The 25,636-nt window shown below is 38.3% G+C and overlaps 1 protein-coding gene and 1 long non-coding RNA gene across 10 annotated transcripts in view; one reads left to right on the plus strand and one right to left on the minus strand.

The window, feature by feature from the left end:
* The window catches only part of LOC135308620 (uncharacterized), a 42,278-nt gene extending 41,906 nt beyond the window's left edge, over positions 1 to 372 (minus strand). Inside the window, exon 1 of the long non-coding RNA XR_010369012.1 lies at positions 48 to 372. This is a non-coding gene — a long non-coding RNA (uncharacterized LOC135308620). The remainder of the gene's footprint in view (positions 1 to 47) is intronic.
* A 371-nt stretch (positions 373 to 743) lies between these two features.
* LOC135308618 (uncharacterized) overlaps positions 744 to 25,636 on the plus strand; it is an 88,025-nt gene continuing 63,132 nt past the window's right edge. For 7 of the 9 annotated variants that reach the window (XM_064433811.1, XM_064433810.1, XM_064433813.1 and 4 more), the window contains exons 1-2: positions 744 to 1,002; positions 3,923 to 3,987. In XM_064433811.1, the coding sequence (XP_064289881.1) occupies positions 964 to 1,002; positions 3,923 to 3,987 (104 nt within the window). In that variant the 5' untranslated portion in view covers positions 744 to 963. The other 2 variants (XM_064433812.1, XM_064433817.1) reach the window with 2 other exon arrangements.

Below are 25,636 nucleotides of genomic sequence, written 5' to 3' on the forward strand. Positions count from 1 at the left end.
CCAAAGTGAGGCTGGCAGGCCTGTAGTTACAGGGTCATCCTTCTTACCTGTATTGAAAACCAGGATAACCTTAGCCAGCTTCCTGTCAGCCAGGACATCTTCAGAACCCCAAGACTTTTGTAAATAATGCACTGGGGTCCACAATGGTGCCGGCCAGCTCTTTCTCTAGCCTGGGATGAGTTCCTAGGCTAGATGTGGATGGATTTATGTACACGGGCTGACCATGCCCCTGTCACAGTCTGCCTGACACCCATCCCACGGAAGGCAGGTGCAGTTCCAATAACCTCTCTCTCCCTTTCGGGCAAACTGCAGCCCTGGAGTGGAGGCATCCCTCTCCCTGGGCACACCCCGCAGCCGTGCTGGGGTCCCGGAGTCCTGTCGCAGCTCCTGCCTCAGGGGCCGCGTTTTTCACGCAATTAATTCGGTCGGAAAAGTCTTCCGACACCTCGATTTCCCCGCCGCGGAGGCGGCCGCTCGCGCCGCCGGGCTCCCCTCACCGCTCAGGCGCTGCCCGGGCCCTGCGCCCCCCGGGACTGCCCCGGTTCGGGACCCCGCGGGCCGTGCGCGGCTCCCCTCGGGGAAGCAGAGGGCAGTCGCTGTCCCGGATGAGCGTGGGGAGCTAAGGGAAGCCGGGGAAAAGCAAGGAATGAAGGAGGAGGCTGCGCTTCCCCCCGGCAGTGGCAGCATCCCCGGCGGCGCGTCAGGCACGGCTCCCGCAGCCCCGCCGTGAGGGAGGCGTGACCGCCGGGGCCCGGCAGAGCAGCGCGAGTAGGGCTGCACAAAGTGCTTTAAAATTACCTAGAACCCCGGTGCCCCAATACTGTTAGAAAACATTAAAGATAAAACAAAGATGCAGCTAATTCAGGGAAGTGTGTCAGGATATTCAGCGGGGAAGGGAGAGAGTAGAAATCCTTGGTTTGTGTCAGCTACCAAGTTGAAGATGGAGAACACAAGTTCTTCCCCATGAGGGTTGACCCTGGAAGGTGTGGATGCTCCATCTCTGTGAGTGTTCAAGGACTGTACAGGGCTCTGAGCCACCACTTTTAGTATAAGGTATCTGTGTCCATGGCAGGGATTTGGGTCTTTTAGCTCCCTTCCAACACAAAGCATTCTATGTTTATGTGAGAAGGTCTCTGCAGTTGCCAGCTGTTTGTTAGAGGATGCTTTTCCCTTGGTGAAGATGGCACAACAATGTGTGGAAAACAGGGTGTAGGCAGGTGAGGATTGATCTCTCCTCCCGTATAACAAGGACAGGCCCAGAGCAAATGGCCTCAGGTTTTGCCAGGGTGGGTTTAGATTGGATATTAAGCAAAACTCCTTCACCAAAAGGGTTGTCCAACATTGTAGCAGGCTGCCCAGGGCAGTGGTGGGGTCACAATCCCTGGAGGTATTTAAAAGCCATGTAGCTGTGGCACTAAGGGACATGTCTTAGCAGTGGATTTGACAATGCTGGGTTATCAGCTGGAGTCAATGATTCTGGAGGTCGTTTCTAACCTAAATGATTCTCTGTATGATCAAAGTTGTTTTGATCTGGAAAATAGAAAAAACCTTTAAAACCTCTTTGTAGTATCCCTCTAGTAAGAATTCCAGAAGTCTAAGCATAAAAACCGCTAATTTTTTACACTAAAAAAAAACCAAAAACCTGTGTTTTACAGGAGCCTCCTGTTAAGAAAGCAGAGTAGAGACTAGAGACAGTCTTGTCCTTTAAAATCTTCAGCATACTGAGTCTGAGGAATGCCGTTGCGGCACTGAGCGTTATTTGTCTGAATCCTCTGCTGTATACACACAAACAATGTTTTTGCATAATTTATATAACTGACATTTAATTTCAACAATTCTGAGAAAAAGCTCAGCAAATGAATTATATGCGTAAACTGTTGACCATAAATTTATCTAAAAGAAACCTTGGCATTGCTTTTGTTTAAGAATGCACCTGACCTTTTCTGTTCCTTTGTACAATGCAAGTATGACTGTCAGTAGGAGTTTAACAAGACCCAGACAGTAGGAATATTGCCAAAATCTCTTTACAGTGTATGTATTTACTCCATTTCTTTTTTTCATGGGACACTCTCTGTTGAAAAATATCTGCCTTCCAGATAAATTTGGAAGGCTTATGAGGGGAGGGGAGGGAGGGAATTTGGAGGTTCAGGAACATGAAGTGGTTCTCATCTGTGAGCCTAAACTGGAAGAGCTTTGCTAGAGCTGTTTTCATGGGAGTACTTTCTGTGTCATCTTTATTCATGTTAGCACTTATGCCTCAAGACTTTGCAAATATTTCTTTAAGCTTTTCTGTATTTCTCCAGAGCTTACCTGCTTCTGGTCTGTTCACACTGACTTAAAAATCAAGGCAACCAATCAGTATGCTTTGAAGCACAGATTCAGACAAATGCATTATTAACATTATGGAAACCTCTGGAGAGAATAAACTGGCATAGCAGAGGGTTAGAAAAGAATTATCCCGTAAATCAGAGAAGATACAGATGGGATGTTCCTAGAAATTCCTATCTAGTGGATTTCTGTTTCCTCACATCAGCCATTGGGATCATGGGGTGTGCTGGAAATAATCCCATTTGCATCTTTGAGAGTCATTTTCAGAAGTCATTTGGACATATGTTCTTTGGGGGAGTAGAGTGCTATGGTCTGCTGTCTTTGCAAAGAGGAATTCCATTTATTCTTCAGCTGTCAACCATAAATGATTTAGTTCTGGCCTGTCTGAGTCACCACTTTCTTTGTTACACAGTTTGCCCTTTGCACAGGGCCCTCTGCTCTCTGATTCCAAGGAAGACCTCCTGTATAAAACCAGATGACTGCCAGCAGGCCTTTCATGGGAGTGTCCACCAAGGTTAGAGGAATATGCTTCCCACTCAGATCTGCTGCAGATTGCATGCACTTACAGAAGCCTTTGAATCCAGGGGTTTGTGTCCTCATCACAGCAGTGTTTGGTCACACAGTGGTATTTATTGCTTTCTTAGCTGCAAACCACTTTGCTGCAGCAGCTCCCACCCAAACATACAGCACAAGTTTTATTTGTTTGGGTTTTAAATGTAAGCATATGAGAGAAAACCAGCCTAATATGAAAAAGAGAGGCCTATGGAAGCATCTTTTCAAAGATGCTCTTCTGGAATTTTATGTGAAGTTCAAAAGACAAATAGAGTTTCACAGCCAAATCTTCTGGCCTGACATTTCTATAGCAAGCTTTCTGCAAATCAGCCAAGTCACACAATCATATTGCAGTTTGGAGGATCTTTACTTGGTAATTAATTCCTAGGAAATTCCACTTTTCTCACTGCATCACAGAACCAGCTAGGCTGGATAATACCTCTGAGATCATTGACTCCACCCCCTTACCAGTCATAACCTTGTCAATGTGACCAGGGCACTCAGTGCCACATCCAAGCTTTCCTTAAATACCTCCAGGGGCAGTGACTCCACCACCTCCCTGGGCAACCTATTCCAATTCTAATTATTCCTTCTGTGAAAAAATTCTTCCCCATGTCCAACCTCCTTCGCTAACAGTGACATAAACCTGCAGGAAATACGACTGTTACCTGAAACTCAAACAGTTGATTGAGCCAGGGTGCAAGTTTTGCTGCTGTGTTTGTCAGTTTAGTTTTGTGATGTATTTGTTTTCCAGCACAGTTATGAACCAGTGTGATGCTGACTCCCAACACTGTTAGAGTATGTTAGATAAAATTAATGTCCAATATTTTAGGCAACAGTATTTTGAAGGAAAAATTTTAGTGTACTCTTAAGGCAGTGTCCAGGTGATCCTCTTCAGTCTCTGAAGATCTTCAGTTCTGAAGATCATTGCTGTGGGCAGTTTTGTATTTCAGGGTTTCTTCCTTTATTTAAGACTTTGTTGGTAAATACACTTTTTCAATGGAGTCTTAACCAAATGTCAATCTTTTACATAACTTTGCAGCAAGCCAGGTCAAAAACCCTGCCTGTCCTTGACCTCCAGTATGCTGTGCATCTCCAAGAAGTGAGGTAATTCAATTTCTAGGCCAAATGAGATAAGATTAATGTATGAACTGGTCCAGCTGCATGAATTATCTTGCATTAAATACTCTAGGAGTTGGGATATTTGTTTTTAACTTTTTTCCTGCAGTGTTCTTTTAGCAAAGTACCAAATTAATAAGACTTAAATTTTCTGTGAATTGTTTGACAGCAGTAGTGTAATGTCTATTTTTAATTAAAATTGCCCTCTTCTTTATTGCATACAATAATCAGTGATCTATAAATGCACATCTTTTTATTCTCTATCATGCCAAGTCTTCTTTACATAATTCCTTATGTCATATTTCACTACATCACCTAGATGCACTGTCATTTGCTGCTCACCTTTTGATGAAACCCTTCTATCACCCAAAAAACAGGCACTACACTATTAATTAAAAGCATTTGCTATACATTTTCATTTTTCCCTACAATATTAAAACACATTTAAAGCATGGGAGTGGGACACAATGTGGTTTGGGGGGTTTTTTTAGGTAAAGACATTTTCTTTTAGCTAAAGACTGTGTAGCAATACACTGCCTGTGTTTCTTCAGCTGGGGAAGAACTCACTTTAGGGTATAGGTTACATCCAGCTTATGGTAAACTCTTGCAAAAACTGGTTTTGTCTGTGGGTGTTGAGGCAGGAGTTAAACATCACACTGAGAACTGTCTGGCTGTCATAGTAAATTTAATAAGTGTTACTCTGTTCTGCTTTACAAAGAAAGATCTCTAGTCTCCACACAGCAGAAATACAGCAACGGGAAATGCAGAGGAGTGAGAAGTTGACTTATTTTCCATTTAAATCTACTAAATTCACATCTTTCAGGAGCTGCATTTTTTCTGTCTGTTGGTTGCAACACTAAAAGAATAATAATCTTGTCTACTGCAATAAAGAAAAAAAGATAAGACTGTTACCATCATACACTAAGAAGTTGCAAAATCTGAATTTATTCTTATGGATCAGATGTCTAAAGTAAGTGCCATGAGCACAGATGTCTTTGCAAGGTATTTCCTAAAAAGGAAAATAGCCAAGGGACAGAAGGTCATATGTCGGTAATCCAAGTAATTAAGTATTCTTAGGTATAGTGAGAATAATGCAGCCAAAAAAAAAAAAAGTGGACAAAAAATATGCAGTTTCTTTTCTTTAGCTAGGAGAAATTAGATTTAAAATACTATGTTCACATAGCATTCTGGCTGACTTAGTTGCATGAAAATGCCAAAACTAAGTCATAGATTGCATATATCATTTGGAAAAACTAGAGTAAAAAAATGCCAATTTTGTTTTAATATCCTTAAAGCGATTTATAAACTTAAGCTAATCTGTGGCAAAATAGTGGTCTGCAGTTTTGATATCATTGAAAGGTAAGATTCAAAAATTACTTATATGGTTATCCCTTTAGTTCAATTGCTAAAAGGGTGGCATTTAGAGTAGAAAAGTTTGATTTTTGCTTGCTGCTAAAACTGGAAGGCATACTAAAATTTCAAATTTTTTTCTTTATACTCTGATAGTGTTGTTTTAGACTGAGAAATTATTTAGAGCTAATCATGCATTCAAGATAATGATGACCAGGAAAGCCATATCTTATTTCAAGAGGAAGTAGTAAGAGAATATAATAAGAGTTACAGAATATGCAAAAACAGTCAAATTATATCCAAACAGAAGTCAGGATTGTTCTATAAGCTAAAGAAGGTGTTGTAGTGCTGTCCTATTCCTGAAGTATCAGATCATCAGATTATAAGGAAAATAGTTTGTGTATCTGGTGTGGGAAGAGACTGGTAAAAGATTGAAGGAAAACAAAGAGGAGACTACTGAACTCTTAACAGTAAATCTCCAGGATTTGCCATGTGTTGTGTGGAGTGTGGATTTTACTACTTTGAGGTCTTTTTGTAAAATGTGAGAAATGGGACAAAATCCCACTTTAATACACATTGCTTTTTTTTTTGTCATTGTTTGGGGGGATTGGGGGATGGAGAGTTGGTTGCCTGGGGGTTTATTTTGAATCACCTTTTTAAATTGGAAAAACTAGAGCATTTCTCCACTGCAGTGCAGTTATTCCCACATAACTTTCCCTGCTCTTGGTTCAACTGACAGACTGCAAGCATATGGCACTTAGATTTTCAGATGAAAATGTTCTGTACTCCACATGAATGTGGTTTGATGTGGTGGAAACAGGGAGTAATTTGACTGAACCATTCTGAAGAATAAAATTACAGTTAACATATGAGAAAGTAGAATGTGAAGTGAGACTGACCATTTTAAAAATTAGTTAAATAATTAAATGCTAAGATTCCAATTGAATCAGACATGAATATAAATATTTAGTAGGTATCTCTGGATTCTCCATGACTATTAAGAATATTTTCTTAAAGCCAGCCTCCCCTGCCCTCTTATATTCCATCTCTTTAGTCATCTCTATTCCAAATCCACTACCTGGTGCTGGGATGATTAAGGAAGCAATGGAATAAAGGGTCCTTACTTCATTCTTTTGCTGTGCTGCTTTTTAATGCTGGTACCTAGTTTTCCCTTATAAAACTCTGTTCTCAATGCATGGCTGTTTAAGAGAGCTGGGCAGACAGATTTGTTGGGAACTCTCTTTTTATGTGTACAGTCATTCAAATGCAAACATCTCCTGGGTCTGGCTCCAGCCTGCAGTCTAGATAATGGAATAAGTGATTTTTGCTTCTAAGAATGAGACACACTAGTTTTCCAGTTGCAAACCCTTTTTACAGTCAAAAGATCTATTGACCAAGCAAAAAGTCACTGAAAAGTGTGACATTTTATAAAAGGCCTATAGATAATGGCCTATGCTATTTGGAAGTGTTCATTTTAATCACAGCCTAGCTATTTTACTGCAGAAATGTTGCAGCTTAATGTTGTCATTGAAATGTGGGGTTAATGCACATTTTTACAGCATTAAATACTGCACTGACCTAACCTGTCTCTCAAATACATAAGTGGGTGTGCTATGGGTAATTTCCTATACATGACATTTCTAAGGTTGCTCTTTCCATCACCAAAGTGTGGTTACACATATGTAATTTTTTGTCCTTACTGTAGCATTAGGCAGTGTAAGGTGAAGCTGTGCAAGGTCCCTAAGTGAAAAAATTCCAGTGTATAACCTTTTCTTCATAAGTGCTCTTTATTGTTAGTGTTGCAGGAGTTTTTTGCTTTTCTATACTCCAGGTTTCATTCAATTATGTATTCAGGCGAGGTCACTCCTCAATCTACAGTACTGAAAAAGCAGTTGAAAAAGAGGTACTAAGGCTAAGATCTTGGCAGCAGTAAATACCTGGTTATTCCAGAGAAAATTGGAGAGGAAACTTCAAGGAGTTACTGCCAGTTCCTAGAGCTGGGCCCAGCTGAGCTCTGCTTTTACGTTCACATACATTGATACAACTTTGGGTTGGCTCTAGCGTGTATAGCAGGGAACATTCTCCAAAAACCATCTGGTCATTTCAGACAGTCTGAACACACTATACTAAGCCTTTCTTTGCCTCTGGGTTTGTGGCATAGCACTGGCATATTGCAAGAATTTTCCAGAGGCAGCTTCAGGAAAATCTTGTTGGAGCAGGTGGTCTTGATGCCCCAGAGTGGCATGAAACTGTGTGAGACAAAGCCCTTCTTATGTTTTCACAGCATAGACTGCTCCTTGCATTGTGGACACAGCACACAGTCTATGTCAAGTTTGCAGTGCTGTTTCTTCTGTGCAGGATTTCAAGCTTGCAAAACATTTCTGGATGCTGTCAGTTGAAATTTGGATTCTGTAATGCCTTTGGCCAGGGCTTGTATACACAGGGAAGATGTTTTTGGAGCTCAAAACACATGCGTGGAGCTCCACCAAGATGAATCAGCAGCTCAGGAAACTTAGTACATCTTTCTGAAGCCAATTTATTTCTTTTTTTAATCTTATTTATTTTTAACAAGTACTGGCATAGTACTGAACTTTTTTCCAAAAACCAAATTCTTGCCCTGTCAGAGCTTTGACCATTTCTGAACAAATTTATGGGATGGTCAGAAAAGCGGGGTTGCCATGGTATGTTCTGACCAAAATGCAATACTGAACCTATAGTACAAAATATTCAGAATGTATTACAGCACCTTAACAAAGCAGTATGAATATTATAGGGGAAGCCTGTAATCATTGTACTCCTAGCAAGCTCATAGAAATCAATTTTTATCTGGCTTACTAATAGGTATTGAACTGTACATAATCTTGTTAGGTACATTTGGGTATTAGGATAAGCATGGCGTGGATGTGCTTCATTGCACCACCAGAAGTTAATTTTCTGTGTATTTCAGCTAAACTGTCTCATGTTTTCACTAAAGGCAATGATGGGGGAAGGAGGTCTATGTGCATTAATTTCCCAATTAACCAGTACTTGATTATTTCACTGCTTCACTGGGTTTATTATCCCCTGAAGACAGAAATCTTTCTGACTGATGCTGCAGTATGTTCCACAGTTATGCTTCCTCCTTCATACAAATCCAGAAATCCATTTCATATCCTCTTTAATATTGAATATTTGCAGGATATGAAATATTCTATTGCTCTTCTGATGCTGTTTCACAGCAGGAACAATATCCAAGTGCATTTAGGTATGGAAAAAGTATGGTTTTCACACTTTGGTCTGCTTTGCTGGATAGGAGGATGGCATTTCTCCAGAGCAGGGGAAAATCAACCCCAAATATTTTTTGGAGCTTCATGCTTCAGCAGATTCTGCTATTCAGGGCTGATGAATAAATGGAAATATGTTAATGGGAATGAATGAATAGGTAGCAAAATATCTGTATTTCTGTAGCTGCACTGCCCTTACCTTGCAACACAGTTGCAGGTGCTCTGTGAAAACTTTCATAAGCAGTTAGGTTTTATTTAAATTTTTGTATTTGCAGTAGTAGTAATTTCCAGGTGCCAGAGTCTTCTCCATTGGTTTCTGTTTCTAATGCTGTCTGTGTCACCGCAGTTGCTGCAGTAATGTATTAATAGAATAAGGTAACTGTAGTCTAGAACAAAAAAGGTGTGTGATCAGCTCCCTTACCCATTGCCTTGTCCCAAAATTTGGGGGTTTAATCTCTGATCATCTGGATTGTAATTTCTTTGTCCTTAGGACATCACAATCCTTTAGGTGTGAAAGGCTGTGTTATCAACCCAAATACTGATTTTTTTGCCCTGCATCCACCCCTCAAAAATAAACAAGGTTTCCCATCATAACAAACTAGATGTGAGAGAGAACAATTTAATAGAATAAAAGTTTCAGATGGAAGGAGGAGTTGTGTTATTCTCTCATCTCCTATCTTGCATATGGAATTTTCTTGTTTACGGAATCCAATCAGTGATAAAAAAACAATCCAAAGTAAGCAGAGATGATAGGGTAGAACAAAAAATATTATTTCTAGATAGCAAATGCATCAGTGCCATTTTTCTTGCTTTCATTAAATATTTCCTGCCCAAGAAAGGAGAAATTTAAATCTGTCAAAACCAGCAGTTTTACTAAAAATGAATTGTTTTCCCCTCCTGTCCCACGTTGCCTGTTTTCACTGCCAAATGACACATGCCAGTACATTCTAAATTATCTGGAAATAAAGAGGGATCATGGTTTTTCTACAGGAAATTCTTGCTAACTTTCAAATGACACATTTTAAATGTGGAAATAAATAATCCAAATAATGCCAGGTAGAATGCATTTTTGCAAGACAAGCAACCCATCAGAGTGGGTGAACATTCAAATAAAACCTCACTCAAAACTTAATGACCTCTAGAGAAAGTGGAGCCACAGGTCCTTCCAGAATTAGCAGAGGAGTGAGCACTGAGTGCTGTGACCTGAGCTGGCACCTGCCTTTATTTTCATTCACAGAAGTGAGAAACCACACAAAGATAATCTATTCAAAAAATACACACAAGTGAATGAACTCCTCTACCCACCTGACTGTGAATAGTCCAGTGTGCTGAATTCAAAGGGGAACTTCTGCGTCTTCTGCCAAAATTGAAGTAAAAAACCCACTATATTTTTTGCTTTTAGCAAGGCTTCTCAGATTGATATAGAATACCCATAAACTCTGAGCAAACACTCAGCTGAGCAGCTGAGGTTCTTACCAAGTGTTTTCCTGTTACTGCCTGTCATTTACCATTCTCTCCTTACCCCATCCTCTGAAAGGGAATTCTCTGAGGATAAAGCAGCTTAACTAATGAATATCAACAAAGTAAAAGCCAATTGACATGTGCTCAAGTTTTCAGGATGATCTATAGTGATTTAATTACAGGTGGCAATTTCCAGGAAAAGGTAGCATGTAATTTCAGGATAAAAATAGTTCTAAGTTCTTCCAGGAATTTTCAATCAACCTACAGTTTACAGGTCCCTTTCCTATTCAAAAATTTTGGGAATAATTACTTCATGTTACAGACACTTAAGTGATTCAGTTGGTAGAACACATCCATTTAATTCTGCTTTAAAGCTGAATAGCAATATTTGTCACACCTGTGCTTGCCTCTTTCCTGTGATATTCTCACATTTTTGGGATTTTTTATGTGTATTCCTGCACTTTGTGTCTTAGAACCATCCAGAAAAATAACCAGTATTTTATGAGAATGCAAAATACATCTATGCTGGAAGAGAATGATTTATTAGCTCATATTCCTGATTAAATCACTTACATGGCAAATAAAGACATTTGCCTCACTTGCATTGTATGTCTGTTGTGGGCCCTCACTGCTGTTCTGTAGGTTTAGTTTTGAATTGTAGTGCTGCATTTGATTGAAAATTCGTTGTACCACGGACTGTGTTTCAGGCTAATTCAAGATATTGCCTACATTTCTTATACATTAGAAGTTTTCAATATCCCGCAGTGAAAATTCCTCGACTTGGTAATATCCTTCATAAAGTTCTTTGTAACTAAATTTTTATATAGTCTCTGATTTTGATTTAAAAAGTGATAAAAATATTCAAAAAACTTCTAGCTGTGCCTAAGGAAAAAATATGAATGTTCTCATAAATGTTACATGAGTTCTTGTATAGGTGAAAAGAAAAAGTACATAAAGAGGACAAAAATATCGTTTTAATAAAGGCTCCCTGCCATTCTGTCTTCATTCTTTCTCTCAAAGCTATCAAAAGATAGCTTGCAATGCTAAAATAACTGAAAAACTCAGAGTGCGTTCAGAAGCTCCTACTTTGGGCTGTAAAATTTAGCATCCTGAGTAGAAATAGTTGAGCTCAACAAAATGAATTTTTTTATTGCCTAGGAACTCCCAGACTCAGTTTCCCAAGGATTACTTCCTACTTCCTATTTCTTGCTTTCTGGGATACCAAATGCTCTGGTAACAGTCATTCAAAATATTCTTGGAAAGAACTAAGTCCTGTTTGTGTCTTCAGCTTTTTTCCTATCATATTTGCTACTACATAGATTTGTTCATGGATTTCTCGTTAAAGTCACTCATTGTTAAGAAAATGAAAGATACTGCATGAAAAGCAGTAAATATGTCATCCCTTAAGGACTGGATGTTATTCTAATCCAGGTGCTGTGTGTTTAGGTAACCTGACAAACAGATCTCATTAATTTCAGTGACAAGACTTCAGGTATGAACTGAAAATATTTTCATGTGGTTTGATGGACAGTTATGCAGATTATGTTGGGTTTTTCCCTTTAAATTATAGTGTGGAAATGTAAGGCAAAATGAGTCCTGGAATGCACTGACTAGCACTAAGTTTGTACATACCAAATTGTAATCACAGTATAGACAGCATGGTTCTTTAACATTTTGGGGGGTTTTATTAGCAGTGGGCTCCGTACAAAATTGTTGAGGGGAAGTGCAGCTAGAACACAAAGTGGAGAGTGTAAATAAGCTAGGGGTGCATCTCTCCTGCTTCAGGTTATTTCAGCTCAAATGGCATAAAACTGAGTAAAACCATGAACAGTAGTTTTTAGAACAGACACACATCTAACAACAGGCCATGCTAAATCTCTGTAGGACCTTTTCCAAAGTCAGCTTATCTGAAAGCTCTACCTTAAATCAGCTCCTAATAGAAGGCTTGAATAGATTTCCTTTTTTAGGAGGACTTTTCTATGAGGGTAGCTTATCCTCTATTGTTATGATCCTTAGCCCTTAATCTTGATTTAGGAAGTAATTTGGAATAGCTAAGTAGACCATGTGCTCTTCTGCTCAATTTCAGAATTTGTGTGAAACCAATTGGGATTTCCTCAGCTGTATAATTTATCTGGTGGAGTGCCTATAAAAATATTATCAAAACAGGCTCGTATTAGTGCCCTTAGCCAAAGCGTTTCCAAAGAAAATCTTACTAGCCTGTCTGCTAATGAAGGAAGGCAAGCCATAAAGTGGAATCTCTCTTTCCAAGGCATTTGCTGCCTAAGAGCAGTAAATTTGAGTCGTGGCTGCTGGCTCTTGTGCCTAGCCATGTGCAGAGGTGGAGCTGTATGGCGTGCTGTCCACTCACAGATCTACACTGCAGCTCACTTCTTTTCCCCCATGCCCTTTCTGTGAAGCAGTCATGGAGAGCAGTGCAAAGGAGATAAAATATATTATCTATGTAGAGTTAGGTGTGATTTGAGTTCTGTAAGGGCTTGTGAGATGTGTGAGGCTGGAGGGGATACCCAGAATGAAGGCTGTTAGAATGCCTTCTGTGGGAGTGTTGATATAGCAATCATAGCAGGACAGGATGCATTTAGCCAGGAAAACTAAGGTGCCATCAATGCTCAAAAAGTTTTTTGTTTATAATGACAGAAGATAGCTTTTGGGCTTCCCTCATGGCAAGTAGTTATATGGAAATGGAAATTACTGCATGTTCAAGTGCCTTGCCAGTTTAGCTACATTAATTATAGGTTTGGGGTATTTTTTTTCCTTTTCTATGTCACTGTTGCATTTAAGTGAATAAAACTTTGCTTATGTGATGTAGTTGAAGTCACAAAAGGAAATTTTGTGAAATGGTAATTTTGTGAATGGTAATGAAGCAGGACACTGAGCACAGCATGTTGCTCACCCTCAACCTACTCACTGGTGCAGCAAAGCTGTGCAAGAGCTCTTCAGCTATTATTAAAACACTGGTGCGCTGTCAAAAACACAGGTTTGATGACAAAAGTCAAACCCAGCAGGACATGTTGTCCTGAAGAAAACTAACTCCCTCCCAACCACATTCAGTACAGCAAGACAGCAAAAATGTCTGTGCTGTGAGGAAACTTGGTGGTGATTTTCAGGTTTAACACCTGGTAGGTAAACCTGGGTACTTAGGGCTCCAGTTCTACAATAAGGATGAAAGACTGAGTAGCCAGGGTAGGCTTTTTATTGTTGCTTATAGAGAAAGAAGAGGGACTATTTTCACATGATCTCACAATTAATGCTTCCCCCTGATTGCCAGAACTACATTGCAAACCATCGTCCTTTGCTACAGTGTTCAATCCAGGATACAATCAATTCCACTGCAACTGCAGCTTTTCTTTATTAAGTCTTGCAGAACTCTTTCCTCATGAGTATTCCCCAAAGGCATTTGCACACACTAATAAACTTCTTTTTCTTTTTTATGAGCTTCAACAATCTTACCCAGAGTATAGCTACTTTCTTACAGTCTTACAACTAAAAATTGTGGGAAAAAAAATGTGAAAACAAATTGAAACTTCAAGCAAAATTGGAAATAACAAAGGCATGATTTCTCACACTGGAGTTTAGAGAGAAGTCAGAGACACTAATGTTCCAGTGGTCATGATCACACCACCTTCAGCTTCTAAAAAGCTGCCCTCTTCTATTTAACACTATTCTCTATATTAAGGACCAGCTGTAAACCAACTGTTAAAATATCTCTTTCACTATTGCAACAGCTGAAATTGATGAAAGTGATTTCTTAGTGCAGTTGCAATAAAATTGCTTCCACACAGTGTATGGAATGGGTTAGTCTGAGGAAAATCTAAAAATATTGCTGACAGTTCAGAATTATGCAGCTTCTGCCTTTACTTCTGATGCTGAAATACATTTCTTGTTGGTATAAACAGGCAACATTCTGCCTTGGGCAGCTTCCATCTTGCTTGGGCATTTCTTGCTTCTTAAAATACAGGTGTGCTAAAAACTGTACCTCAAAGGTAGAATAATCTGTTTTGCAATAATGGGAAATTGCCTGTGTAGTGAAGAATTGTGTATCCTGGAGAGTTCCCATTCAAAGCAGTTTGTAGGTTACCTGCACAGCAGGTCAGTGGCCAAGACAAAGTACTTTGTGGTAATTCAACAATGACCAGCTTTCTTTCTCCTGACTGCCCAAAAAAAAAAAAAAAAAAAAAAAAAGGAAAAATGGAACCTATGACTTCAGCAGCTCCCAGAGAGATGTTTACATGTTTGGGAAATCTTGATTTTGTTACCAAGTGCAGCACAGTCTTGTAAATCACTTCCAGGTGACGTTTAACTTTTTTCTCCCTTTTTTCTGCTACCCAACATCCATTTTCAATCAATCTTAGTGAGTTTATAAATGTATTGCAATGTGATTTCATCAGAGGTGCCTCTCATATGTTCCACTGTGGAGATGCTGCTACTTCCCAATGTTTGTGGTTCACTTTTGAGGACACAAATAGAATCTCTCTTAGGATGTGGCAGAAACCAGGCTCAGAGCTGCTGTGCATGTAAACAAAACACAGCCAGTGTCTTCTGGCAAGAGGAGAGAGGCACTAAGAGGGTACAGGCATGGTAGATTTGCCAGGTTTCTGTGAGACCCAGCTTTCCAAGAAGAGGTGCTTTTGTCCAGTGACTCAGTCTGGGCTTGTAGCAAGTGTCTTTTTCATGTCTACACGTTGTCACTCCAAAATAAGCCCCCCTGTTAATATGGCCTTCATTAAGCTCTAAGGAAGAGAGACTTTAAAATTTACCTACTGCTTTCAGCAATCCCAAAATTCAAGGCATGTTATTTCTATGTTAGATTGTTTAAACAATAAAAATGTATTGTCTTCTAAAGTTATTTTTGTTTCAAAGTTGACTTAGTCCTTTTGCAATACCAGGGACCCCTTAGTTGCTGTCCTGATGTACTAGATTCTGTAACACTAAAGACTGATAATATATAGTGATACACTATTCTTTTAGAAATTTTTAGGGTTTTTAAGATTCATAGTATCATTTTCTTTAGTCACCAGAAAAGTAATTCATGACTAGAAGGCTCATAATCAGAAACGAGTTACAACACCTGTAGTTTCCAAAAAGTAAATAAGCTACATTGAATAAGCTGCTATTTCTCTCTTGTCAAGATCAAGATTCGTTTATAAAACAAATTGAGGCATTACAGGTGATTTAATGTAGGCTTTCAACAATGTATTTTTTTCATTTAGTATGTGAGAAAATGTTTAAAGTATATAAGTAGTCAGATTAAATTAATATTTTGACATTAGTTAGAATCTAGAAAGAAAATAGTAGGTCTGTCACAGTATGTAAGAAACATTAGTGTACTTAGATTAAAAATGAGCATTTGTGTGCCTGCAGTAATAAAAATATCTTGATGGTTTTGTGATGAAGGTTTATCTCAGTGTATGTCTAAAATCCTTCAAAATCTTTTTCATGAAGTCTGGATAAGGATGGTTGCACTCTGTTGTTGTTTTAGGAGTGTTCTGGTGCACAATTCTCAATATCATGTCACTCCTTTCAGTACTTTTTCCTTGTTGCCTCAGTTTTTTTAGTGCCTGTCCCTCCCCTCACCACCACCACCTCCCTTAGCAAATTCCTGTTGGCTTCTGTGGGGCTGTGTATGCAACCTAGGAAAAGATGAGGATTTGGATAAAGTCCTTCAAGTCCTTTCTTGAGGCAGTTCAAATGACAAGGCAGCTTCATCAGGTATTTCACCATATTTGCTGAACACTGCCTCACTGGGCACTTTGATGGCCAATTAGCCAGCAGTGCTGGGCTGCTTTAATGAGTGCTCAAGAGCTGGAATTGGCACCTAGCTTTGCAAAGGAGCCAGCAGTTGGGGGAATCCTTCCTGATGAATCCCTCCTGCTTTGAAGCCTTCCACTAATGCATAATCAAAACCCTATTTGAAAAGAAATCTATTTTTTTATAGTTTAACATAAGCAGTATGAGTGTGCAGGTTGAGTGGGGTATAAAGTTTGATTCTTTACCTCACTTTAATGTACTCATGCTGATGTCTTCCATGGCATTAGTATTAACTGATAGAACAGAGAAATAAGAATTTCCCTCTGTAAAAACAGTTCTGATGCCCAATTACAAAATGCCATGGCCACAAGATGGCCTTGAAAACTGCCAGAGAAACTAGTAAGTCTGTTCAGAAAGCTACCAGCCATGTGTAAATATTGTTTTTTCCACCCTAAAAATTCATGTGGTCATGTTTACCTCAGAGGATTAAAGACCTTCCACAAGGTCACTTTTTGTTTCTTCTTCCTCTTTCACTTTTTTGTAGAGGGGTCACCCTTTTCATGATGAATAGTACTAAGTCCTGCTTCAAATATTTCTTGGAAAGATTATTTGGGCCATCAAGTGCTATTTATCCAGAACAAATCCATCTGAGCTGGACCCACAGAAGTAAAAAAAAATGAACATGTCTTGATAAAGATCAGATGCATTTCTCTTACATTTGGAAACTCTCTTTTCAGTAACTCCAAAATATAATAGCCATACAGTCTGGGTCATAAGGCTGCCAGGTACCAGTCTCCCATCATATTCAATGCCAACTCTGTGTCACTTCTGCCATTCTCTTAGCTCTGATTTGCACTGCCCCATCTCTGAGATGCCCTTCCCCCTTCCTGAGGACAGACGTGGAGGGAGAGACAGTTCAAATTCAGCTTTTCTCTTCCAAGGGTTTTAATACTGGTGAGTTAATTTATATTAGCATGTTATAAGTAACTCCTTGGTTCAAAGGATTTGTTGACAAAACTGACGCAAGCTTTCTTCAGCACAGTTCTTGTGAGTTTTGCTGTCTGGCTTTAACACTTCACAGCTGACAAAATACTCTCAACAGCAAAACTAGCCTCACAAATCATGGAGGAAACCATCTTTTTTTTACAGTACCTAATTTCACAATGTATTCACACTGGGGAAAAAGAACCCTTACAGTTAACTTTTTTTTCCTCAAGGAAGACTTAATTTAAGCTGTGAAAACCCTTGCATTTTGGAATTTTCTGGTGGTTCACATATGTATCACAAGAGATAACACTTTTGTGCAGGTACCATTTATGTAGAACAGGTAGTCTGTAGACTTTAAAAATATGAAGTGCTAGGAATTTCAAGGTATTACAACATCAAGCTAACCTAGAAAATCACAAAAGGAACTAAGTTATTTTAATGGCTTTATTCTAGGCACACACAGCAGTAATCCATCTTATTCAGCATTTATCAATGTTGACATGTGAGTAATAAGGAATACATGAACATGTATTTTCATGCTAGAACATGTGATGTGAGCTCCCCTTATGTGTGCATTTCTCTGAAATTACTTAGGTGAGGTACCTGTGAAAATATAAATTCTTCTACTACAGTAACTAACAGCATAGAACTTGTATGTTTTAACTGCTTAGAAAATTCTAAGGCAAAGAATGGGAATCATGAATTTGTGCAAACACAGGAGCTGACAGCAGTAGATATAAGGCAAAATATTGTATCCAGGGAGGTAACTTCACACTGCTCAGTAGGTTTTATGTAAAGAGAAGTGATGCTGTAAAAATACAGAAGGATGCAGAAGACCTAAAGAAAACATAGTTATAAGATGTGGTGTTCTTGGAAAATACTGGGGTTCTTTTAACTTAGCCTACTTAAAAACAAAGATTAGAAGAAATTTTCTGTTTACTTCATGACAGCTGTTAATACTACTTCTCTGGAAACCAAACTTAGATAATTTTTTTAGACGTAGATAATTTTTTGAAAAAGACTTATTATAAATTACATTTAATTTCCAATGAGCTGCAGTTCTGAAGTTGTTCAAACAGTTTTCTAATAATGCCCAAAAAAAAATACACACACTCTGTAGTGTAAAGATCCCATCCTGGTACACTGGGCTACTTTGGATCTTATTGCAGGATGGATTTTCTTTGTCTTTGACATGGTTATTGGCAAGGTGTTCTTTGTCCCTTGCAGACAATGGAGAATGCTTTTTATGGTGAAAATGGTGAATAGACCTTAAATGAAGAAGAAGTCTTGGTTTAAGGAGTATTAGCATTTCATGGTTTCATTTTAGTGCCAGATTTTTAATTTCAGATGTTAATGACATAGGCAACTTGCTTCTGAAGAAGCAACATAACTCTTGTGTCACCCTTATTAATGGCTATCCATGATCATATGAGTAGTACTACCAAAAATACATGTATAAACTCTGTGGCTTTAGTTTATCCTTGTTAATACTCAAGTCTACCATTTTGTTCTGAATTGCATAATAGTATCCTTCTCTACCCTATTGGCAAGGTTCAAGAAATGCTTATTGGTAGACCTACAGGAAGACCCAAAAGATTCTGGAATATGTACAATAGCCTAAATAGTAAAAGAACTTACTCTTGTAGGTAAGGTGTTGTATGGAGATAAAGTTGCGGATCAGTAGCTCAAGTTTTTCTCTCAGAAAATGGTGCTTGAGCTCATACATAGCTGCTCCAGCAACCCAGCAGTGTACAGCTGTCTTTTACCTAATGGTGATGAGAAGTTCTCCAGCCTTACCCCTCTCCCTGTTCTGAGGCAAACATATTCTAATGCTCTGAAACTCTAGTCGTGTATTTGTTGATGTGGCATCCACCAACAGCTGCACAAGAGTAGTAACGCTGTCTTTTCCATTAATGGCTTAATAAGGCATAAATGATATATGAATGCTGTCCTCACATGAAGTACTTTCTGAATAATTGTTTATAGAATTAACTAATTGCATATTATTAGTTTAGAGAGAGCCAATAAATAAGGAATGGTGCAATCACTTTGAGTTTGCTGCATTCCACCACATCAAACATTTGGTTTGTTTCAAGTCTTGTAACCCTAATTCTGGAACAAACCATAGTCTAGACTCCAGCTGTCATAAAACCTCCATAGTGGCATCCTCTGGTATGTTTTACACTTTAGCAAAGTTATCTTGTGTGCACCCAAACTTGGGCTCTGGGTTACCGTGATTCTAAGAAACCAAAATTATTGGTGTTGAGGGAAGCAAATAGATGAGAAAAGGCTGGTCTGTCTAAAGTTCCTTCAGGTGTTCTCTGCAAGACTGTCACCATAAATCAAGGTATCAATTTCTGGCTGTCAGTTTTGCCTCTTCAATTGACAGCCATGGCAAATGCTCATCTTCCACTCCTAGTTAGTGTTTTCACTTACCAATGCAGTTCCGAGATTCTTGCACAAAATTTTACATGAATTTTCCAAATCAGGAGAGTTTTTAGCTGAGTGAAAGTATACTTAAGGAAAGTATGCTGGAAATCTTTTTTGATGTTGGGCTATCACTGCCATTTCTTGACTATCACTTCTTTAATTGTTACTCCTCTGGCTGTTTGAACTCAAATTTAGTTCAAACAAGGCAGAGGCACCACTTCCTGAGTACTAAATGTTAGTATGCTTCTTTACCTGCTTCAGGAATTTCACTTCCTGGCACCACTGATCCTCATCAAGTTTAGTTTGGTTAGGTTAGTCAATATTTTTAGGATTGTCAAAAGATCAGAATGTTGAGAGGGAAGTGAATGTGGCCATAGCTTTTCAATGAAGTGAATGTGGCCATAGCTTTTCAATGAAGTGAATGTGGCCATAGCTTTCACACCTCTTGTGACAGGAAGTCATAAAATGAGTCATTGCTCTGACTGAGCAGAGCCACAGAGCACGTATCACTCTGGGAGATACATCATCATTACCTTTTTCTTAGACTGTGACTGATTATTAATGCAAACATTTCTTAAAAAGTTTGAGTACTTAATGATTCAATCTAATGCAGAAACAGTCATTAATTTATTCATTCTATATAGTAGTGTGGCATCACAGTATTTGTTAGAAACATACTATGCATGTTTGTAGACAAACAGTGAAGAGAGATACCTGCAATTTCTACTGAAAGCTGGCCTCAAACTCTGCAGTTAATGCCAGTGTTACTGGAAAAAATCATGGAACCAGAACAGCAAATGTTTTTGTTTTTTTTTTTTCCTTAAGATGGAATCTGAGTTTCTCTGAAATATTTAAGAAACAGTAAGAGGGTTAATATGTCAGCCACTGAGTTCTAAGTAATGCAAATTCATTTTGAAGTTTAGAATTATAGTCGCTGTTAAAAACTTAGCCTTAAAGAGTAAAAGAGCATGTAAGCCAACAGAAAACAATGTGCCAATGCCACAGGATAAACGCAGAAAGGTCAGACACCTGTGTGTTGTATTTCAGTGTAAAGTTTTATAATAGAAGCACTTCCTATGGGCTGGTTGTGGAGATGTCATTGTTCTCCAGAGATTTCAGAAGGGGGAGAATTAAGTCAACACTAGGCGCTTGGGGAATTGCTGGTTTGTTGATGGATATGTTTAGCCATTTTGATTTCCATTTATGGCACTGCGGGATTCTGCCTCATAATGAAATTTGTGTTTGGTTTTCACTCATCATCCAAGACATAAAATCTTCAGATTTTCCATGTAGACATAGATGAAAATAATAAAAGGCTAAAAATAAAGAGGATAGGCAATTAAGACCATGAGAAAGAAAGTGGAGGGAGATTTTTGAGTCAGGAGTAGAGTAAATATGAATTGTTTACTCTGAAAAAGCAGCTTGATGTTCTATAATTTAATTTATTAATCTTTGTTTTATTATCGTGTGATGATTAGCTCTTTGGTTAGGGAAAGCAACGAGTTTGACTTCATCATAAGAAGGGTAATATATAATAACACAGAATCTGGCAAACAATATTCAGCATAATGACCTAAAAGTTCTTCAGATTCCCGAAGACAAAATCAAACCCTTGCTTTTCAAGATGCCTTGCCCTAAGTTAATTATTTGTCATTGTGTGAACCAGCAATAATCTTAATGTTATTCAACTAGTTATAGAAACACAGTTTTTTGAGCTGAAACCAGTAAGAATGAACATTTACAGGAACTAAGAAGCTCACCTTCTTGTAACTACAAACAAAAACCAAAGCAATTTTGGCATTTTGCCACTCCAGACCTAGAAAATATTCTAGGTCTGGATTGGCAAAATGTGTGAAAATTTTCATATTGTGTGAAAATTTGTAAACACTAAGATGTTTTTCAGGGCTTAATCCTGACCATCATCATGAGCTCTGATATGTGTTCAACCTTTTTATTTGGAAATTCAGCTGGTAGATGTAGCCAAAATGTTTTAGCAAAGTAATCTGGAGCATGAGAGTCTCCAAGCCTTGAGCATCTGCCAACACTGGAATAAGAATGGAAGGATTTTTCCTGATCAGGCAGATAAGTTTTCAGGTTTGTATCTTCCTTTGTCCTGTACCTGGGACATCTTCCCAGTTTGAACATTCATGTCTGCTTTAAAATGGTGCACTCCTACATGTGGCTATTTACATGTGGAACAGGACTGGAGAAGGTCTCAGTGAGCAATTGCAGTTTGATTTTTTCATTCAGCTGCTATGAATAAAGTAGATTCAATAATTCCTAAATGGATCAAACCTCCCTACCCTCTCAAAGATTATAAATCTTTATGAATTCTTACTCTTAAGTTGTTCATGGTAATTAGCACCCATTTTCTCATTACAGCTATAAACTCTGCTTTAAACAGCTGTAGTTTTACTATTTTTTTCATGCCATTTAATGCATTTGATAAAATTCTAGATGGCAATCACACCTGTCCTAATCCTTATTTTATCATGTTGAACAGGTAACATTTTGTTTCACTGTGTGAGATAGTGTTTTTCTGTAATTCTAAAAATCTTTCAATCTGTTCTTACTTTCCTTAAACAAAAACAATCCGCACTCTACCTGCTGAATATTAGGGGCACTTGCCAGCACTACCAAGTGGTATTGATGGTTCATCTTCCTACTGTGATTACTATTGCATACAAGTTTTAATCCTTTTATGATTTTAACTAATTGGATTATACTGATTATCCGTGAGGTACACGAGTGTGTGTTTTCTTATACTTAGCTCTGTCCCATTTCTATTGTGTCTGCTGTTGAGATATCAAATTTGATAGGTCATTTCCTGCGTATTTGCTGAAAATACTTCCCACTTCAACTTGTTGAGTGGTATAGTTTTCTTGGTGTAAACATTATAAAAATGTGCCTCATAACTAAAAGTTTAGGGAGTCTTTTTTCTCTTCAACAGCAGCAGTAGTTACATCCCATTTGGCCAAACTTCCCTTCTCAGAACTCATTTATATCTGAAATCTAGGACAACAAGCAACATACTGGGAGACACAATATTGAACACTTAAGCAGAATCTCAAAGAGATTATTTAATTTCCTTTGCTTTTGAGTACCATCTGTCTTATCATAGATGCCACTTCATCAGCTGCCATATATCGTTGTGAGGTCTTTGTTTCATTCTATCACATTTTCCAGTAAGTGTTTTAAAATAGTCTCTCAAATGAGTCCTGAATCTCACGTACTGCTGAGGTCAGACTGTAGGTATCTGTCAGAGCAATTGCTTTTCCATTTCAATATGCAAGAGTAATAGTCTAGGTTTGGAAATGTATTTTTGGTTTGTGTCTAGTACAAAACTCAGCAACCCTTTAGTCATGCTGTTTTAAAAAAAAAAAAGCCATCTTTTGTGGCATTGCCATCATGCTGGGAAAAACCATGCAGCAGCTCTGGAAAAAATGTGGGGGTTTGTATTACGTTTGTCATTTCTCATGTCAAGTATTCAGTTTGTTGCTACCCCCCATATCATTCCATATGGCGACACAATGCTTCTTGTTGATATTTTAAATTTTTCTATATCTGGTTAGTCAACTGTTGCTCACAGAATGTGTATTTCTCATGTGAGGAAGCATAAGCAACCATTCCCAAAATCTCATGCAATTTAGAAAAGTAGACCTCAGTGTCTTATTGTCCTTTTCTCAAACATTAACATTGTTATATAGAGCATTGATTTTGACACAAGTTTTAATAAAAATAATACAAGCAAGGGATATGTTAAATGCAGGAATAAAAGGTACATTGGCTAACTGAGAATACAATAGAAAATACATCAGGAAACTGACAATTCAGTCAGAGTTCTCTTCATTTACTTTTTGTGGATTGTGAGTTCTTGAAGCCATCATGTTTGGGTTTTTTTACCTGAACACATAAGTCTATCAACTGTGAGAACCATTTTATTCATTGAGACTGGAATGTAGTCCACATTTTGTGGAACATGCTTATATCTGTAACACAAAAGAATTTTTTTCAAAAGTAAATGATTGAAAGTTATAGTCTATTTCAGTGGAGACTGTTGATCCTGGCTTGTTGGGATTGTTGTACTGAGAAATGCCTGAAAAAAAATGTTCTTAAAGCCATAAAATGCAGGCCAAAAAGCTTTGTGTTTGGGTGGGTTTGGATGTGTATTTTTCTTTTGTTAAACAGTTGTTTCATATAAGTAAATGCTGCTCTACCCCCTGTTTTGGAAGTTTAGCTTTGCTGGAGAATATGTGAGATGGTTCTGATGTGGATCAGGACCAGCTGTATTAGTGCAACCATAAACATGGTCTTGCCACTTTCAGAGTGTTATGCAGACTTTTGGTGAGTCATCTTCCATGTACAATGGGGGGAAGAGTAATTCTTTCCAGTGTAAAAAGTGAAATTCTGTGGTTTGAATAGTGCAATTCATGAGAATTTAGCTCTTGTTTTGTAGAAGTCAGTGGAATCCGCAGGAGGAATACAGAGTTCTTCTTAATGTAGCTGCTTTGTGTGGAAATATTTAGAACAGCTACAGATGACTCAGTGATTGGTGGAGGATTAGTGGTCATGAGCTGCAGCATCTTAAATCCCCTTGCAGATGATCCTATTTGGATTTTGAATATGCTTTAATTTGTGCTCATTAGCTTCACATAGCTAATTGAGTCTTTCCTGAACATGTCTGCATAAGCAAGTCCAGATGTTCTTTCAAAACATCATGAGAAAATTTCTTTTAGAAGACCCTGAGAAATTCTTTATAGTCCTTGACGTGTTTGACACTATTATACTGCAGTCATTCAATGCCCACATTAACCAGTCTTAATGACCAGGGCAAAACAAGGTTATTTGAAATAACAACTCTGCCAATAACAAACAGCTTGTGTCACTTATGCATTTGTGAAAACTTTGTTCTTAATATTTCATTTTATCCTTTTTTCCATGTTGCTTTGCAATACTGATCAAGTTAGTGCATAACCAAGTATTATGAACTGTATATAAGCTTTGGCATATGTTTTTAGGCAAGAAAAATTACTTTGGTAGTTTTAGTGAAAGGACAATTGGTCCTAAACTTGCTGCCTACTGGTTCTAAATGCCAGTCATATACCAGAGGTCAGACAAAGAGACAAAATGAATCAAATAGAAACCAGATGCAGTATAGACATACCCTGAAATCAACACTGACACTGTTTTTGCAGAATAATTCAGATCTCCTTGCTTAGATGCAACCCAGCATGGGCTTAGATACCCAGTCAAATAACATTTTGCATATTCTGAGCCTTTTCTGAAAGCTCTGCACAGAGAAATGAGACTGGAGTAGTTCACAGATTTACAACACATCTATAAAGCTTGCTATGGCAGGCACAGGGATGGCAACATAAACAAATACACGCATGAACCCTTTGCCCTTGCCTGAAGTGGCTTTCAGAGCCTGCCTTTGGCCAGCAGCTTTGGCCAGAAGCTGTCTGCTGCCAAGTGGTGCTGCTGCCAGGTGGTCTTCAGTCAGATACAGCATTCTGTTGATGCAGTTATAGGGTTTTTGTATTGGAGCTGGTTGCTGTCAATGCTTACTGAAGTTAATATAATTTTTCTTTGATATTCCCTTACCACACTGGCTCTGGAAACGCTCCCAGTGTGCTAGGAAATGGGGATAACATGATCACAATTTAAGGAATTCTTTTGATAATGAATTTTTCCAGCATGAAGCCAGATAATATCAAGGCTGTTATGTAAATATCAAGGCTGTTATGTAAATCAAGCTGTTACAAGACTTTGGTATTTTTCTAATATTTTTTAATTAAGGGGAGCAGGTTCTCCATATCTCTTTTGTCAATGATTTAGTGGCACAGTATTTTCCTTATGAGTGTAGGATGCAAAGACTTTTATAAATTCCATCACTGATGATTTGCACCAAATTTTTGCTTGAAATTGTTTAATAAGTTGTAGTTTGGCTTGTTAGTCAGCTCTATGCTGGAAGTACTGAGTATGTGGTTCCTCCTTTTCCTGTGTTTCTTAGGAAGAGTCAAGAGTCATTTGCCTAGCTCCAATTTTGTTGAAAATATCCAATTTAATCTTCTGTAGAAATGTTGCCTTTAACATCAAGCAAACTATGCTTTTGGTCAAGAAATAAAGCAGCTACAAATTAGTCAAGCATTGGGGAATGAGCAACTTCACCTTTAGTTTTTTTTTAATTTTTATTTTTTAATGCATCTAAATTTAAGTCACCCAGTCTGGCAATAGCCATTCAGAAGGAACAGCTGCCAAGATGGTAAACATTTTGAATTTGTTTGTATAAATGTGAAATGATGTTCTGCAGCCCTAAAATAAAAGCCAAGTTCAAGACTTCAAAGCCCAGGGTTTTACTGGGAAAATAGACCAACTAT

This window comes from Passer domesticus, chromosome 10 (assembly GCF_036417665.1).
Source record: "Passer domesticus isolate bPasDom1 chromosome 10, bPasDom1.hap1, whole genome shotgun sequence".
Classification (NCBI taxonomy): domain Eukaryota; kingdom Metazoa; phylum Chordata; class Aves; order Passeriformes; family Passeridae; genus Passer; species Passer domesticus.